This window comes from Schistocerca nitens, chromosome 10 (assembly GCF_023898315.1).
Source record: "Schistocerca nitens isolate TAMUIC-IGC-003100 chromosome 10, iqSchNite1.1, whole genome shotgun sequence".
Classification (NCBI taxonomy): Eukaryota; Metazoa; Arthropoda; class Insecta; order Orthoptera; family Acrididae; genus Schistocerca; species Schistocerca nitens.
In genome coordinates, this window is record NC_064623.1 from 86,017,503 (window position 1) to 86,032,645 (window position 15,143).

General features: G+C 46.7%; 1 protein-coding gene and 1 pseudogene across 2 annotated transcripts in view; one reads left to right on the forward strand and one right to left on the reverse strand.

The window, feature by feature from the left end:
* Positions 1 to 3,660: 3,660 nt before the first annotated feature.
* LOC126210469 (uncharacterized) overlaps positions 3,661 to 15,143 on the reverse strand; it is a 68,481-nt gene continuing 56,998 nt past the window's right edge. For both annotated transcript variants that reach the window (XM_049939705.1, XM_049939706.1), the window contains exon 7: positions 3,661 to 4,138. In XM_049939705.1, coding sequence (XP_049795662.1) covers positions 4,106 to 4,138 — 33 coding nt within the window. In that variant the 3' untranslated portion in view covers positions 3,661 to 4,105. The remainder of the gene's footprint in view (positions 4,139 to 15,143) is intronic.
* On the forward strand, positions 4,304 to 4,421 carry LOC126210948 (5S ribosomal RNA; annotated as a pseudogene).

Sequence of the window (15,143 nt, forward strand, 5' to 3'; positions counted from 1 at the left end):
ACCACAAGAAAGAAAGTCAACCCACTCCCCTCAAGTCTCTATGTAACATACAAGACAGTCTCTCAATTTTCAATAACTCTCTCTCTCTCTCTCTCTCGCACACACACACACACACACACACACACACACATACACAGACACGGACAGAAAAGGAATAGTTGCACATGTCGGCAACACTCAAAGCATGAACAAACACAAACGAACAGATATAAACACTGTTGCTGTGCAAAATGAGAAACAGTTTACAAAAGTGAAGTGTAAAAAATGCAGCGTAAGAAATACTGCAGAATGGGAGGGTTATGATGATGACGGACGAATCGTCGCCAATGTGAATGACTGGTGGCCACTGCTAAATAGAAACATACAAATGTCTTCTTTGCATATACAGCAGGTTTGTCAGTCAAGTCGATAATGAGCTGGCTGCAAGGTCTGGGTCTGCAATGACTAAAATAATTACGAGGGTCACTCCAAAAGAAATGCACACTATTGTTGTAAAAACAGAGTTTTCATTCTGCATGTCTGAAAGTTTTACAGTGTGTAGATAGATCCTTCCCACTTATTTTCAAACTTGGTTCAACCCGTTCCTGTGAGTGGCGCTGTCACAGCATGTCTTCAAGATGGCTGCTACACTTAGCTTCGTCAGAAGCAACGTGCTGTCATAGAATTCCTGTGCTGTGAAAACGAGACAGTGGGAAACATCCCCAAGAGGTTGAAAAAGGTGTATGGAGAGGCTGCTGTCGATCGCAGTACAGTTAGTCGGTGAGCAAGCAGGTTACGTGATGAAAGCGGGCACGGCAGTATTCAGGATTGTCCTCGCAGCGGCAGGCCTCGTACTGCATACACTCCAGACAATGTGCAGAGAGTTAACGAATTGGTGACTGATGACAGAGGCATCACAGTGAACGAATTGTGACGCTACGTTGGGATAGGGGAAGGTAGTGTTTGCAGAATACTGAAAGTATGGGCGTTAAAAAAGGTTTGTGCCCGGTGGGTTCCCAGGATGTTGACAGTGGCTCACAAAGAAACAAGAAACGGTATACAACGAGCTTTTGGAACAGTACGAGAATGGTGGAGATGAATTTCTTGGAAGAATTGTGACAGGTGACGAAACATGGCTCCATCATTTTTCACCAGAGACGAAGAGGCAATCAATGAAGTGGCATCATGCAAAATCACCCAAGAAAAAAAAATTAAAACTACACCTTCTGCTGGAAAAGTTATGGCTACGGCGTTTTTCAATTCCGAAGAACTCTTGCTTGTGGACATCATGCCAAGTGGAACCTCCACAAATTCTCATGCATATGTGACGACACTGAAGAAACTTCAAGCTCGACTGAGTCGTGTTCGACCACATAGGCAAAAGCAGGATGTTTTGCTGTTGCACGACAATGCACCGCCACATGTCAGTCGAAAAAACCGTGGAAGTGATCACAAAACTCGGATGGACAACACTGAAACACCCACCTTACAGTCCTGACCTGGCTCCATGTGACTATTATCTCTTTGGGAAACTGAAAGACTCTCTTCGTGGAACAAGGTTTGAAGATGAGGACTCCCTCGTGCACGCTGCCAAACAGTGGTTCCAACAGGTTGGTTCAGAATTTTACCATATACAGGCGTTGGTTCCAAGATGGCATAAGGCAGTTGAGAGGGATGGAAATTATGTAGAGAAATAAAAATATTGTTCCTAAAGGATGTATCTACACACTGTAATACTTTGAAACATGTAGAATAAAATACGGATTTAAAAAAAATAGTGTGCATTTCTTTTGGAGTGATCCTCGTAGAAGTCGTTGGTAAAGATTAATATATTGGTAGTACAGGAGTCTTCATAGTCAGGAGGAATATACACTCCTGGAAATGGAAAAAAGAACACATTGACACCGGTGTGTCAGACCCACCATACTTGCTCCGGACACTGCGAGAGGGCTGTACAAGCAATGATCAAACGCACGGCACAGCGGACACACCAGGAACCGCGGTGTTGGCCGTCGAATGGCGCTAGCTGCGCAGCATTTGTGCACCGCCGCCGTTAGTGTCAGCCAGTTTGCCGTGGCATACGGAGCTCCATCGCAGTCTTTAACACTGGTAGCATGCCGCGACAGCGTGGACGTGAACCGTATGTGCAGTTGACGGACTTTGAGCGAGGGCGTATAGTGGGCATGCGGGAGGCCGGGTGGACGTACCGCCGAATTGCTCAACACGTGGGGCGTGAGGTCTCCACAGTACATCGATGTTGTCGCCAGTGGTCGGCGGAAGGTGCACGTGCCCGTCGACCTGGGACCGGACCGCAGCGACGCACGGATGCACGCCAAGACCGTAGGATCCTACGCAGTGCCGTAGGGGACCGCACCGCCACTTCCCAGCAAATTAGGGACACTGTTACTCCTGGGGTATCGGCGAGGACCATTCGCAACCGTCTCTATGAAGCTGGGCTACGGTCCCGCACACCGTTAGGCCGTCTTCCGCTCACGCCCCAACATCGTGCAGCCCGCCTCCAGTGGTGTCGCGACAGGCGTGAATGGAGGGACGAATGGAGACGTGTCGTCTTGAGCGATGAGAGTCGCTTCTGCCTTGGTGCCAATGATGGTCGTATGCGTGTTTGGCGCCGTGCAGGTGAGCGCCACAATCAGGACTGCGTACGACCGAGGCACACAGGGCCAACACCCGGCATCATGGTGTGGGGAGCGATCTCCTACACTGGCCGTACACCACTGGTGATCGTCGAGGGGACACTGAATAGTGCACGGTACATCCAAACCGTCATCGAACCCATCGTTCTACCATTCCTAGACCGGCAAGGGAACTTGCTGTTCCAACAGGACAATGCACGTCCGCATGTATCCCGTGCCACCCAACGTGCTCTAGAAGGTGTAAGTCAACTACCCTGGCCAGCAAGATCTCCGGATCTGTCCCACATTGAGCATGTTTGGGACTGGATGAAGCGTCATCTCACGCGGTCTGCACGTCCGGCACGAACGCTGGTCCAACTGAGGCGCCAGGTGGAAATGGCATGGCAAGCCGTTCCACAGGACTACATCCAGCATCTCTACGATCGTCTCCATGGGAGAATAGCAGCCTGCATTGCTGCGAAAGGTGGATATACACTGTACTAGTGCCGACATTGTGCATGCTCTGTTGCCTGTGTCTATGTGCCTGTGGTTCTGTCAGTGTGATCATGTGATGTATCTGACCCCAGGAATGTGTCAATAAAGTTTCCCCTTCCTGGGACAATGAATTCACGGTGTTCTTATTTCAATTTCCAGGAGTGTAATTACAAACAGAGAGCTATAGAGGCATCAGATAGGCCCTAATTTAACCAAGCGGCCTGTTAGAGGTTGCTTCCTGTCAGCTGAAGGCTGTACTACTTCCCTACTTGACGTCCCGAGCAAGAGTGGCCAAGCGCACGCTAGAGACTTGTTACAAGGAGCGGACGGAGTCGACTCGCGGGTCCAGCGATACCAGTACGGACCGCGGTCGATAACTGCAACCCGTAACGAGTGTGTTATCGAACGTTGATACCACAGGGAGTAACTGCCAAGTGCAAATATGAATGGAAGTCTTTCGACGTCAACCGGTACTAACAAGGAGGGAATGGGCAGAATATTTAAAGAAACACCGTAAGTAACTTGCACGTCAACTTTATAAACAAAACGCTCTTTTTAAAATAAAATAATAAAAGATGTACAAACGTATGTATACAGTTTGCAGTATAATCACGGAAGATGCTTTATATTCTCTTTAATTAAAAATCAGTCAGCTCAAGACGATTAACCAATAGTAACAGAATAAGCAGCGCCTGGCGCATCACACCAGCAGCCAGGAGCACTCTGGTACACGCGGCACGACCGCACTTTGCCCAACTGGTTGGTTGTGTATTCCCAATGATGTGCTCGCGGCACCGTCTCGGGGTAAGGTACCCCCATCTGGATCATCTGTGGTGCAAGAGAGGCTCCGGATGCTGCTCCTTCTCTCTGCACAAACGCCTCTGTGGGCGCATTCCTTGGCTATGCAACCATCAGAAGGTTTCTTAAATGGTGTGGACGACCATCTTTGGCTTCAAGTTTTGCTCTTTCTTCCGAGGTTTCATTTCTTCTACATCTCTTCAGGTGCATGCACGTGAAAGCAAACCCCACACCTGAAAAATATCAGTCTTAAGAATACAATCTCAACACAGTGAAAGTGTAACAATACATATAACTGGTTTTGTACTGTTGGTAGTACTGTTATGTACGAGGCGTGCTTTTTTTTTTAAGTAAGTGCCGTTTTGAAATTAATAAAAGACGTGCGCAGATATCTCAATGGCAACGGCCTTGCCGCAGTGGCTACACCGGTTCCCGTCAGATCACCGAAGTTAAGCGCTGTCGGGCGTGGCCGGAACTTGGATGGGTGACCATCCAGACCGCCATGCGCTGTTTCCATTTTACGGGGTGCACTCAGCCTCGTGATGCCAATTGAGGAGCTACTCGACCGAATAGTAGCGGCTCCGGTCAAAGAAAACCATCATAACGACCGGGAGAGCGGTGCGTTGACCACACGCCTCTCCTATCCGCATCCTCAGTGAGGATGACACGGCGGTCGGATGGTCCCGCTGGGCCACTTGTGGCCTGAAGACGGAGTGCATTGCAATAAGATATCTCAATAATCTTATTTTTACATGAAATCCTGTACCTTAATCTACGCACTGACGTCATTACAGTCTGATTCTTCCTTGTTTACGTTGTGTACTGAGTCCGCCGACTGTGAAGTATGGGCTGTTATAAGATTTTTTAGCGATAACGGCCTAAAAGCGATCGATATTGATCGTGAGATCTGTGCAGTTTACGGAGAAAACATTATGAGTGATGGAATGGTAAGAAAGTGGGTGAGAGCATTTAAAGATGGCCGCTCAACTGTGCATGATGAACAACGGAGAGGGCGTCATTCGGTCGTTAATGGAAGTTTGGTGCAGGAAGTGGACAAAAATGTGAGAGAAAACAGACGCTCTACGATTTCCTCCTTGCGGGATGACTTTGCTAATGTTTCTCGTAGTGTTTTGAGTGGCATTGTGACCGAGCACTTGAATTACCGAAAACTGTGCGCACGTTGGGTGCCGAAAATGTTGACGGATGTGCACAAAACCAAACGTTTAGACAGTGCATTGACTTTCCTTGAGCGGTACCACAACGACGGTGATGATTTCTCAAGCCAAATTGTTACGGGCGATGAAACATGGGTGGCCTACGTCACACCAGAATCAAAGCAACAGTCCATGGAAGTTGAGCAAGGGCATCGTTTTGCTGCAAGACAATGCCCGACCGCATGTGGCGAATCAGACCAAAGATCTCATCACATCTTTTCGATGGGAAACTCTAGATCATCCTCCGTACAGCCCAGTGACTACCATCTGTTTTGCACTTGAAGAAACACCTGGGCGGTCAGCGTCTTCAAGACGATGACGAAGTCAAAACAGTGGTGATGCAGTGGTTAACAAGTCAGGCGGCAGATTTCTATGAGGAGGGTATTCAAAAACTGGTACAGCGTTATGACAAGTGCCTCAATATTGACGGAAATTATGTACAAAAGTAGATTAATGTACAGGCTTTCATGTAAAAATATTGAGATATCTTAGCACGTCTTTCTTTTAATTTCAAAACGGTACTTACTTAAAAAAACACGCCTCGTACGAACATGCGTTTAAAATAACGCCCTATTCTTACAGCTCTCAGATAAATGTTTTCGATTAATAAACTCCGATAGTATCAGTTAACTAAATTTCATAATAATTCTCAAATACACACTAAGAAAACAAAAATACCAACACACCACCAAGGGATTACACGTATAGGACGGAAATCGGTAGATGTGATGTACATGTACAGACAAACAAATGGCTACAATTTCAGCAAAATTGGATGGTTTATTCAAGGGAAAGAGCTTCACAAATTGAGCAAGTCAATAACGCGTTGGTCCACATTGGCCCTTGTGGAAGGGCATTGATTGATAGATTTCTTGGGTGTCCTCGTGAGGGATATCGTGCCAAATTCTGCCCAACTGGTTCGTTATATCGTCAAAATCTCTCAAGGGTGCTGCCCATAGAGCTCCGAACGCTCTCAGTTTGCGAGAAAGCCGGAGACTTTGCTGGTCTAGATAGAATGTGGTTAGAACGAAGCCCACCGCGTGTGTGGTCGGGCATTATCTTGCTGAAATGTCAGATCAGAACGACTTGCCAGTGTCCTGGGCGTCTCCAGAAACGCACTCATCCTGGAATCTCATCGACTGGAGTAGAATTGTCTTCACTGCTTCGAACTGAGTCCCAGTGACCAACGGAAGTATTGCAACAGCAATTCCTAGGCAACTGGAGAGTGTTCATTAAAAATTGTGCCCCTTATTCGGCGATTTAGAGTAATATTTAAAAGTGAGACAGTTATTTTCTCGTATCGGGATATATGATTGAGTTCATACATGCACGTTCTCTTTTGCAGGGCGATCAAACTTATTAGTGTTACTATTACTGTTATTATTATTATTAGGAATTATAAGCTATATAAGCCCTTTGCAGGTGATGTAACAGTGTTTCGCCAGGCTTGTCTGTTGTTCCTATATTCACTCCAACCTGCACTTTTCAAAAATATTACGTCCTTCACGATATTATTAAAAATGAGGATTTTTTTAATCACGGTCCTGTAGATTCTGTCTCCTTATAATCTCATTTCATAACCAGTCACCTCAGTCCTTCTTGCTTTTATGTTTACTGTAATGTCAGGTTCTTTAAACACATCAGATGCCTTCTTAGAATGTTTCATCCTCCACTGGCATGGCGCTTCACTGCTCAAAAATTTTGAGCACCATTTTCTTCTCGAATATCCCTCATATCCCAGATTTCATATGCACTTGTTTAAATTGGCGTATAAGTGACCGATAGAAGCCCATTTCAATTTTCACATACATATGTTTGCTCCTGATGGCATCGCACAAGGCATAAAACTTTTCATTTACTTTTTGAATCCTAATTTTAGTCTTAACTTTTACATTATAAGTCGTTAGTTTGGAAACTCCCGGTTCCCAGATGTTACATATCATTTACTTGTTCAAATATTTCGGTTCAGACTTTTAACGATATGATTATCGTTGATAATATAAATAAGCACAGATTTTTTTTGGGGGGGGGTGTCGATATTTTATCATAAACTAGGAACTGCTAAATGCACTTCAGAGAAAACAGAACACCCTGAACGATGTTCATATTCACAGGACATGTTCGTTAGTATGTTCTGCAGAAATGGTTAGCATTTCAGTCACCTCGGTTGAGTATGTGTCCTGTTGCCTAGTAGGCACAGGGTCTGCCATGCTCCCTGATAACTTGATCCATGCGTGGTGGCACCGACACACATAAGCTGCGAATCAAGTCGTGTGATGCAGCCATCCATGCTGCACTCACCTGGTTTCGAGGTTCATCAGTGGAGGCTGGCGTTGGGTCACAGTGCTGCACCCGTCATTTCACCATATCCCACAGATTTTCGATTGGCGACAAGTCTGGTGATCTGGCGGACCAGGGCAAAAAAGTTGACATCCTGTGACACCAAGAGGGCACAAGTTCGTGCAGCGACAGGTAGTCGTGTATTGTCCTGCTGAAAAATGGCATCTGGGGTGTTGTGCAGAAATGCTATGGCTACGGGTCGGAGGGTGTCGTTCACATAGCTCACACCGATCGCAGTGTTCTGGCCATGCACCAACTGTGATTTGTGGTTTACGTTATATCACACCACACCATAAGGCCTGGAGTTGGCGCTGTATACTTACTCACTTCTCCTCAGTTCTACAGCCCTTGAAGGGCCTTGGCCTGCGTCCCAATATCCTGCCATTCTATCCGATCCATGGCTTTCCGCCTCCATCCTCTGAGACCCAGCTTTTTCATGTCTTCTTCAACTCCATCCACCCATCTCTTTCTGGGGCGTCCCCTCCGCCGTCTGCCTCCAGCCTTGGCATCAAAAATCCTCTTACATGCTCTGTCTTCTTCCATTCTGACCACGTGCCCTGGCCACCGCAGTCTTCTTATTTTAATGGTAGTAACAATGTCAGGTTCTTCAAAAAGGTGTTGTAGTTCTGCATTCGTACGAATGCGCCAACCTTCTTGCTCATATACTGGGCCATATATTTTACGTAGCACCTTTCTCTACCATATGCTAAGGATCCTTTCCTCATTTACAGTCATGGTCCACGTTTCTGCACCATACATTAACAACTGGTCTTATAATTGTTTTGTAAATGAGGATTTTGGATTTTCGTGATAGAAGCAAACTCCCAAGCATGGGTAATGCGGCAAAGTGGCATCTGTTACCTGCTGCTATTCTGGCTTTCACCTCACTGCCAATGTCATTTGTCTCAGTGATAGTCGACCCAAGGTACTTGAAGTCTCTCACCCTTCCAAACTCCCTGTGGGCTATCCTGAGATTTGTGCGATTTTGTTGGTTGGTCATTGCCATATAGTTGGTCTTTTCGATGTTGTCCAAGTCAGGCCAAGTTCCCTTCCACCTTTCTCCAGTTGTTGATAGGCTTCGCCAAGCACAGCAGTGTTTCGTGCAAGTAATGCCACATCGTCAGCACAGGCTAGGTACTGTAGTGAACGATTTAAGAAGGTTCCTCCTTTATTTAACTCTATCTGACTTATGACGTTTCCTAGGCAAAGGTTGAATAGCAATGAGGAGATATTGTCACTTCCACTTCTCTGGAGATTTCGCCCTGTATTTTTACTTTACAGTTGGTTTCGCTGAGGCTCATCATAGGAAGTTTAATGAGCTTCTTAGGTATTCCAGCCTCTTCCATTACATTCTTCAATGCCTCTCTTGAGATGCTATCATAGGCTTGTTTAAAGTCGATATGAAGCTGGTGTATGTTAATTTGATGTAACAGTTTTCAAGTAGTATGCGCAATGTGAATATCTGGTCAGTTGTTGACCTATTTCTTCTAAAGCCACTCTGATAGTCTCCAACTATCTCTTCCACATATAGAGTAAGCCTGCTGGTTAGAATCTTGGAGAAAACTTTATATGTATTATTTAGTAGGGAGCTTCCTCGATAGTTCTGGCAGTTTAATTTATCTCCTTTTATATGTATGGGGCACATTATAGCTGTTTTCCACTCCTTTGGCGTGCTCCCCTCTTGCCAGATATTCAGTATTATTTTATGAATTGTTCTCCACAGCGTTTTCATCATATTTGAGAAGTTCGGCCTGGATCTGATCTTCTCCAGGTGCCTTATTGTTGGCGCTGCATGTCTTGTGCGAATGCAGTCACTGTGATGCCGCTCCTCCTGCCTGCAGCGAACCAAAGTGCAGCCATCATTTTCAAACAACCAAAACCTGGAGTCATCAGAAAACTCTATCTGAAGCAATTCCTGTCCGCAGTGATGTCGTTCCACACACCACTGCCGTCTAGCATGTTTCTACACATTCGTTAATGTTAATGATACGCATTTAACCCATGCTGTAATAAACGGCGATGAACTGTCATCCTAATAGTGTACGATGTGTTCCACTGTTGGCCCAGATCCGAGGATCCTGCAACGCCATTCGGATGAGGTGTCGATCTTCTCAGAGGGTGGGCCGGGTGGTGCGCTTGATCCATCTCGTCGTGTTCTACGGCCATCTGTGGACCATTCTCCACACACCCGTTGCACTGCCGAAACACCTCGCCCCACACGAGCAGCAATTTTCCTGATGGATTCATCACATTCTCTCATTCCAATAATGCGCCCTCTTTCAGACTCACTGATCTGGCGGTACGGTTCGCGCATACGTCTGCGAGGCATCCTTCACGTCTGCTCAAGTCACATTGCCTACGATACACAGCGACAAGAAGAGTCACGGGCACATTTACCAGTAGGTGGCGTTGCGCGGCGATATCGATGTTCACTTTGAACTCGCAGACCGTGATGGTTCAAATGCTAATCATTACTGCAGAACATACTAATGTACATTCCTGTGAATATGAACGTCCTATCTCTAATCGTTCAAAGTGTTCCGTACCTTCCACCCCACTGTAGGAGTGTCCAAAGGTTCAGTTCTCTCACCTCTCCTTTTCTTCTTACGTACGGCCAATATGCTCAAACCTCACACGAACCAGAAATCCCAACTATCCGTCCAAATCCAAATGGTTGAAATGGTTCTGAGCACTATGGGACTTAACTTCTGAGGTCATCAGTCCCCTAGAACTTAGAACTACTTAAGCCTAACTAACCTAAGGACATCACACACATCCATGCCCGAGGCAGGATTCGAACCTGCGGCCGTAGCGATCGCGCGGTTCCAGACTGTAGCACCTAGAACGGCTCGGCCACAGTCCAAATCCACCTCAGTCAGTTTACCTCCTGGTACAACCAATGGTTCCTTAAAATTCACTCCAAAACCCAGGCAGTAATTATAGTATGCACTACCTGCACCTTCCATCTCCACAACTTCTACCTCACCATTTATGACCACTGCATCCAGCTAACGAGCACACTAACCTACAGTGGACCAACCGTTGACAGCCACCTAATGTGGAAAACTCACCTACTAACCACTGAACAGAAAGCCCACAGCAGACTAAAACTGTTAGCTGCCCTGCAGTGTCCTTCACATGTACGCATCCCAGATCTGCCCCATCTTTTGCTACGCAAATGTTGTATGGATCTCCACCCCTCTTCTATAAATCCCTCCAGATCCTCAAACACAATGCTCTATGCCTCACTTTCCACATCCGCTTTCCTTTGCCCACAAGGATACCTTACCAGCTTATCAGATTCCCACCTCTCCTCACTCAGATTGAACTCCTCTGAATAACCTACACCACCTGTAAACTCGTCTCCAAAAAGCCTATTGCGTCCCCTCTCCTTTCCAGCCTCAGTGTCCTGCCACGCCTCTACCTACACACTCCACCAACCCTTCATCTGCACACCCTCCACATCCTCTCCCACAGAAATTTCACCGCTCCCTCTTCCAGACCACGAACTCTGCCTTTCCTACCAGCTCTGAATCCATCCTAACCTATCTGCCTCCTCCCCCATAAAAACTCTCTCCTCCTCCTCTCCCACTACCACACCTCTTATTTTTTCCCTTCCTTGTAACCCCCACCCCTTTTTACTCTCCAATCTCTAGCTCTTCAATACCAGTTGCCCCTCACTCCCTGCCCCCCCCCCCCCCAGTGCCATCCCTGTCGTGTCACTACCTCTTACGTTTTCCATCCTCATCACCATCATGCTCCTATCTCCCTCCATCGCCAGCCTTCTTTTCATCCAACATCCACCATCCCATGGCAGGTCCTCTTCCAGTTTTAGTGACAATACATGGTGCTCCTTTTTTAATGGACAGTGTATCTTCTGTTGTGTGCAGTGCTTTTCAAGTATTGTTTCAAGTGTTTAGTGTTCAAGTGTTTTTAACTGTGCTGTCTGTCCACATTTTTATCAGTGATTTTAAACAATTCATGAAGCGTTGTATTATTTATATTTCACCCTTTCACATCACCTTTTCGAATTATTTTCAATTCATAGCACTTAGGTTCATTATATTTTTGTTTTAGAAGCTAGCATTAAGTTACCCGCCAGGGTAGCCGAGAATGCTAACGTGCTGCTTCCTGGACTTGGGTAGGTGTGCCGGCCCCGGATCGATTCCGCCCGGCGGGTTAACGACGTGGGCCAGTGTGCCGGCCAGCCTGGATGTGGTTTTTAGGCGGTTTTCCACATCCTGCTAGGTGAATGCCGAGCTGGTCCCCACGTTCCGCCTCAGTTACACGCGTCGCAGACATTTGAAACACCTTCGCACTATTTCACGATTTACACTAGATGTAGGCAGCTGGAGTACACTGATTCCATCCCTGGGGGTATGGGGTGGCGGCAGGAAGGGCATCCGGCCACCCTTCAAACTAACCTTGCCACATCCATTCTAACCAAGTCGACCCTGTGATCGCTGCACAACTATGGTGTAAGTGAAAGAAAGAAAGAAAGAAAGCATTAAGTTCTACTGGCAGAAGAGAAGATTCTTTGTACCGACGCCAGCCCCCCCCCCCCTCTCCACCACCGCCCCACGCCTGCATGAAGCGAGGGGGAATGAAATAACAACAATCGAAAAAAAGTCGTCTGTCTTTTCACAGCCGGCTATACCTCCAATTGCCTCCCATAGCCCTCGCCAAACCTGTAGAACACACAATACCCAGGTGGGAGACCCATCACTGAGCACTAGAAGGTCGGCTCTTCACCCCTGCATACCTCTCATAGCATCCCGATGTGATACAGCAGTATCAATGATGCAAAAGCACATTCGGAATACCACAGTGATAAAATGCCATACTACACTGGTCAGCCAGAGAATTATGCCTGCCGATCTACTATGGATATAAACCCGTCCAGGCGATAGCATCATCACCTGGCGAGGGGTGACCGCTGGTCAGACACATCTACGGTGCATGTAGTCTCAGCGAGCGTCCTTTCTGTGTGGAGAATGGGGAAGGCGCGTGATTTGTCTGACCGAGAGCAGATTGTGATGGCCCAGGGCCTTGGCATGGCCATTTCGGAAACTGCACGACTTGTTGGGTGTTCGAGGAGTGCCGCTATGAGTGTCTTCACCATGAAACCAGGTACAGACGTCGTGGGGTTGGACGGGCACCGCTCATTACAGACATCGTAGGTTAGGCAGGCTGGTAAAATAGGACAGGAGGCGAACTGTGTAGGAACTAACATAAGAATTTAATGCTGGGCAGAAAAAGTGTGTCGGAACACACAGTGCACCGAACAATCCTAATGATGGGCCACCACAGCCGACGACCCACGAATGTGTCAATGTTAAAACAACTACGACTGAAATGGGCATGTGACAGTCGGCATTGGACGTTGGCGCAGTGTGGTGTCACCGCTAGACACCACACTTGCTAGGTGGTAGCTTTAAATCGGCCGCGGTCCATTAGTACATGTCGGACCCGCGTGTCGCCACTGTGTGATCGCAGACCGAGCGCCACCACGCGGCAGGTCTAGAGAGACGTACGAGCACTCGCCCCAGTTGTACGGACGACATTGCTAGCGACTACATGTACGAAGCCTTTCTCTCATTTGCCGAGAGACAGTTAGAATAGCCTTCAGCTAAGTCCATGGCTACGACCTAGCAAGGCGCCATTAACCATATCTGGAGGGAGTCTCACTTGTATTATCAAGAGCAATGTACAACAAGGAATTAAAGTTAAGTATACGAGAAGCTCCGTTCTTTTCTTTATAGCATTCATAGAGTATCCTGTTTCAGACTTCACGCCAGTCGGCGTGTGTGTACGTGTGCCTTTCGGCTACCCGTCACTGTGGACTGGCTGCCTTGTCAGTCCACTACACGCAGTGGCAGAGCGTTGCATGGTCTGATGAATCCCGATACCCTCTTCGTCATGCCGATGGGAGGGCGCGAATCCATTGTCTTGCAGGGGTACAGTTCCTAGACACCTGTACTGTGGGACAGGGGTAAACTGGTGACAGCTCCATTATACTCTGCACAACATTCGTGTGGGCGTCCAGGGTTCCAGTGGAGCTCGTGCAAGACACCGTGACGGCCAAGGAGTATCGTAAACAGGTTGCAGACCACGTACGCCCCTTCATGACGATCATGTTTGCCGACGGCAGTGGGAATTTTCGGCAAGATAATGCCCTATGTCGTAGAGCTTGGAATGTGATGAGGTGGTTGCAGGAACAAAGTGGCGAGCTCCAGTTGATGTGATGGCCGGATATGAACCCCATCCAACACATCTTGGATGTGATGAATGTGACGTTAGAATTCATCGCCCCTCCCCAGAATTCACAGCAGTGTGTACAGATGTGGTGCCATTTCCCTCCAGCGACCTACTGAGGCCTCATTGCTAACATGCCACGATACGTCATCGCTGTTATCCTGCCAAAGTTGACATACCGGCTATCAGATACGTGGTCATAATGGCCTGGCTGATCAGTGCATGTCCATTGTAAGAACTTCTTAAGCCTTAACCCAAGCAATACCAACTCATTTTCCATAATGCATATTAGCAAGGGGGGTCTATACACCAAAATTTAAAAAATTTAAAAAAAATTCTTTAATTGTTTACTTACACTAACAACTTACTTTTTAAAGAGGTGCTGAGGTACTATAGTTATCCAGAATACATAAGTGTCTTGTAGCACACTCTTAGTAAAATCAACATACCTCCATAACATGTACTACCCGGGAGGGTGGGAGGGGGGATGGACTTTACGCCCGTCTTAAAAAATTTTTAAAGAATCAAATTTCGTTAATTGTCGACTTTTACCAGCAACGTACTTTTTGAAGAAATACTAATATGTAACTAAGGTCCTGAAACTGAAAATACTGAATATAAGAGTCATTAGGAACGTAACATGTAGTACTAAGACTCAAATTTTTGGCTTAATTTTAACTGATACATTTAAAACATTTCTGGAATCGGGTAGAAAAATTCATTAAAAACAATATACAGGGTGATGCGAAATTCGCGCACTCGGGATTAGCAGCGCGAGTTATCACATGCCAGTGATAAAAAAATGTCTCTCACAAAATTTCGTCCGGCGAGTACATCCGGCAGAAAAAGGACGTTAGAGTGTGGCTGTCTGGCAAAACTGTAACCACATGTATGGTAACTACCTCTGTCAGCACTTATTACTTGTGATGTATAGGTGGTGCAGAGTTTTGGGTGAGCATGCAGCAGGGCGAGGGTTCGATCCTGGGTTGGAGCGCATTTTTTTATTTGCTAATTTCATTCTGACATTTCACATTGTAATATACACCATTTCTTAGGTCATACCTATCCTAAATTTACAACATTTTGTAACGCTGAACATAAAAAGTACATGGTTAGACAAATAAGAAAGAGACACTTAAACAAATGACCTGTCATAGGACAGAATAACTACAAAAACAATATCAATTTTGAGATGCTAAAAATGACAGCTGTGGTGTCACCGCTAGACACCACACTTGCTAGGTGGTAACTTAAATCGGCCGCGGTCCTGTAGTACATGTCGGACCCGCGTGTCGCCACTGTGGGATCGCAAACCTAGCGCCACCACAAGGCAGGTCTCGAGAGACTGAGGAGACCTCGTCCCAGTTGTACGGACAACATAGCTAGCGATTGGACGTGCTAAGCCTTGCTCTCAATTGCCGAGAGATAG